The sequence below is a fragment of the Anarrhichthys ocellatus genome, unplaced genomic scaffold, assembly GCF_004355925.1.
Source record: "Anarrhichthys ocellatus isolate YVR2014 unplaced genomic scaffold, GSC_Weel_1.0 scaffold12, whole genome shotgun sequence".
Classification (NCBI taxonomy): Eukaryota; Metazoa; Chordata; class Actinopteri; order Perciformes; family Anarhichadidae; genus Anarrhichthys; species Anarrhichthys ocellatus.
In genome coordinates this window covers 4,335,453-4,339,459 of record NW_022280042.1, presented here as the reverse complement: position 1 = coordinate 4,339,459, position 4,007 = coordinate 4,335,453, and the positions used below count along the sequence as shown (strand labels likewise).

The 4,007-nt window shown below is 42.7% G+C and overlaps 1 protein-coding gene across 1 annotated transcript in view; it reads right to left on the bottom strand.

Moving 5' to 3' along the window:
• LOC116386320 (cilia- and flagella-associated protein 47) overlaps positions 1-4,007 on the bottom strand; it is a 40,421-nt gene that overhangs the window by 16,307 nt on the left and 20,107 nt on the right. Inside the window, exons 45-51 of the mRNA XM_031852432.1 lie at positions 3,817-3,953; positions 2,339-2,444; positions 2,017-2,243; positions 1,791-1,932; positions 938-1,065; positions 751-816; positions 295-438 (exon numbers count right to left, since the gene is read on the bottom strand). Of these exons, the coding sequence (XP_031708292.1) occupies positions 295-438; positions 751-816; positions 938-1,065; positions 1,791-1,932; positions 2,017-2,243; positions 2,339-2,444; positions 3,817-3,953 (950 nt within the window). The remainder of the gene's footprint in view (positions 1-294; positions 439-750; positions 817-937; positions 1,066-1,790; positions 1,933-2,016; positions 2,244-2,338; positions 2,445-3,816; positions 3,954-4,007) is intronic.

Genomic DNA, 4,007 nt, shown 5'->3' with positions numbered 1-4,007 from the left:
ACACACACACACACACACACACACACACACACACACACACACACACAAAAATGTGTTTGCATTGGCCGGGAATCGAATTCTACCACTTTTTTTTTTTTAACATCTCAGCAGCAGCATCTGTGCAGACAACACACAAATGCGAGCAGCAGCACAGTTTCACATTCAAAATGTGTACAGAAAGTGTAAATAATGCCAGGAGGTTAAATAGCAAGAATGTGACAAAGACAGAAAACAAGCAAGAAAAACACAAAGAAAGATGGACACAATGAAACCACAACAAAAAAATGGCATTACCATGACAATGCGTTGTGCAGAAGGCTGAAAGGTGAGTGGGTAGCAGGCTCTTGTCCCTGCCAGCACATCCAAAGTCTTTGGGCCGGAGAATCCTTCACCACACACCTCAGCTTGTATTTTCCAGTCTTGATGGGTCTCATTGTGCTGTGAGAGATGATACATAAGCATGATCATTTTACTTTATTCACGATTATTAAACATTTGGCAATATGTTGAAAGCAATCTTCCATCATCTACTTTTTTTAACCACAAACTTTAAATGTGTTAGCTTTGGTCAAGTGATATCATTTGTCAAAGATTCAGTTCGAACATGCTTTTTGGTTGCTGTCGATTCAGGATTACCACTCTCTTCCAAGTATCATCTAAAATGAGTCATAATTAATTAAATGCTTCTAGGAAAGCCGTTAATAAGCAGCACACACACAGACTGAGTAATGCATCTCTCCTGCTCCTCACCAGTGGTATGTCTTGCGTGAGTGAGCGGTGAGCAGGCGAACTGAAGTCCAAGTGGACGGATCCTCCCTGTTGTCACAAATGACATTCAGTAACATTAACCATTAACCACATGAACCAACAAGCAAACCAGGGATAATGAATGCACCTGTTACAGGTTTACTAAGCTCCAATACCAGCTGGTATCTACCTGTGAAGTGACCAGCGCCTCTAGCACATAGACCCTGGTGTCACACCAGGACCTCAGGACCACCTGACATGTAAATTGCCCCACAGAGTCCGCCTGGAACCGTACTGGGATGTCCACACAGCCACAATCTGTTCGACAGAGGGATAAGGAGACTCAGGGACAGGAGAAGTTTTGACAGTTACATAAACAAATAACATGTGGAGATGCACCGATTGCAAATTTATTGGCCGATTCCAAACCCGACTGGCAAACAACCAACTTTATGCATTAAAGTAGCACAACTGTCAGGTGGACAGAGACAAGAACTGAGTGCTGCAGCGCTCGCTGTGTGTGTGTATTTCTGTGTTTTAGAGAGAAAGAGGGGGAGCAAGAGTGACGGTGCACTTTCAACCTTCTCTTCCCTTCTCTCAATGTTTCTGTAAGTTATTAATAACTTACAATGAATGCTGCTTCATCACTTTTTGACCCGCCCGCCCGGAGGAACCCTTAATATTTTGAGTAGCCCAAGTTTACCCGCCCCATGGACCACAATTGCAACTATATGTTGTGTGTGCGCTGCTGTCTGCGCAATGTAAAACCATTATGCTTAACAATGTGTACATTTGACTCCCTATAGGACAAGTGGAGACACTAATTATCAGTAAGATGAAGGTCAGACATTTACTACCTTAATGTTTATTACAGTAGGGTTATAAACGTTTTACAATATGTTAAGATAAACACAACGAGAGACTTAGTTTGCAAACAAAAGTGAGTGCACAGGAGAGTTTGGGGTCTCCTATTCCACCTCTGCAGCATCATTCATTCCAGCTACTCACACATCATACTACATTCTTTTTGTGTGTGTGTGTACCTGCAGGATTCTCCCATGATATGTTGCTGTCTTCCTTTATAGGTATTGTAACATTGCTGGGTAAAGCAAAGTATTGTGGCAAAGAAACCTCCACGCTGTATTCTACTCCTTTACTGTGGTGAACATCTCTCAACAGTTGGGCCTAACAAGAGACAAGAGGAAACAGAGGGACAGCTGGTAAACAACAAAGAAAACATTCCAGGATCCTGCCTGGGTGAGAATGTACCTGATGTTTGACGAGCTTGCGCACAGCCGTGGCTGCCCTCACGGTGCTGCTGTGCAAAGAATGCGTCAGTTTACGCCTCCTGTGTTCATCAGCGCTCATGCTGTACTGACCCCAGATGATCAGAGCTAGCTCCCGGGCCATATTGATGAGCGGCGCGCGCACCAACTCTTCACACACCTGCCCCACCTTGCATTGTAGGCTTAGTACTGTCACACACACAGCTGGCTCTATTGGTGGAGAGAAACGTCAGTGAAGTAATCCACATTCAAATACTTCATGATTAAATGATAATTGGTGATGTTTGGGGGGACAGGGTTCCTACCAGAGTTGCAGGGGATGGAGACTATGTTGGAACTGGGCCAGGCAGTGAAAGGGGAAGGAAGAGGCAACTCTGCTGTGGCCTTCACCATATAGACCATATCTCCCACCTAGAGGGACACACAGAGACAAAAGGGAAAATGTAGGCCTATTAATTAAAAAAAACTGATTTTAACAAGGATTTGGACAATTGGACAAAACAACCCGACAAATATTCAACAAATTATCCTTTTACTTGGTTATTGTCATCTATAAACTAACTCATGCTATTCAAAAGATTAGAAAAAAAATATTATATTTTAATTTAAATATTTGCTGAGAATAAACATTTTTGAGATGATGACATTAGTAGTTTTAATGATGATTTATCAGCTGCATAAAGCTAGTGTTAGGAAGTTAACCAGGTCATAGCTCCATCTCTTATATCAATTTTATATTCCTTTGAAAATATCTCCTTCAAACAACTGTATTTATTCAAATTTCTCGCCAAAATCTAAATTTTACAAGATTACATTTGAACACATCACGATGACGTTGTAATGTGCCTTCGCCCAATACTCATGTTTACTGTTTGGAGCCTGAATGCACCATAATGTAACTCAATGCAACCGTTAGCTCCATTATCCGTGAGTGCTGTAGCTGTTAGCAGCTAATTGACGTTAGCAGCTAATTGACGTTAGCTCTACTCATGCCAATGCACAACGTTGCATAGGCGGTGATCTTCCTATCGCATTTGTTTAACTAAATATCGGCCCCTAACATAGATTACATTTATTTCATACTTGCCCTATCGGACAACTGCATGAGACGTTCCACGTCACGTGCCCGCACACAGAGTTCAGCGTTACTTTCCACGGGCTCGCGGACCGCCACGGCTAGAAACCGAAACTGCTGAGTAACATGCGAAGCAGTGCTAGCTACTAAATAGCTTACAGCTAAGGTAGCTATCAATTAACTCCCTTTTACTTGCATTTTTCAGTAACCCAAAGAACGGCAACTATATTCTTCTAATAATATACGAAAAAGTGATCAAACAACATACTCACAGACGGTGTCCGAACAGCTATACTATTAATTGCGGCAGCTGAAGCGGTCGCACTGCCTCATGAGCTCTGAGGGAAACTCCCTTCTTAAACAACGCTACTGCTGTTGCATGACCAGCTAGGGGCGCTGCAGCACACACAATGCTACTGAACACGTTTATACCAGTGTGTGGTTAGAGATAAGCACACTACTGATTCAATTCCATCTCTATATGCATGTACCTGATTCCTGACACAAAATGACACTGTGTTACGAATAAGGATTTTTGTTATTACAGTCTGTAGCAACCGGTTTTTGGTACTGGCTCAAAGCATTCCCCATTTTTGCACTTTACTGAAACGTCTTGTAGACAAATGTAATTGCACCGACATACAAACAATTAGCATGTTTGTTTGCACACATAAAATCTTCAATGTGAAGATTTCTTTCAACACTGACCTGCGGGCAAACTAGCAGCACAGAGCAGTACTTGGTGCTTGGGCAGAAGGGCAGGTAGTGGATGTTCAGAGTGTCTTCTTGGCCTGACTTCAGACAAACACTCCTTACTGCACTCAGGAATTCAGTGTCTTCACCATCTGGGGGCACACACACACACACACACACACACACACACACACACACACACACAC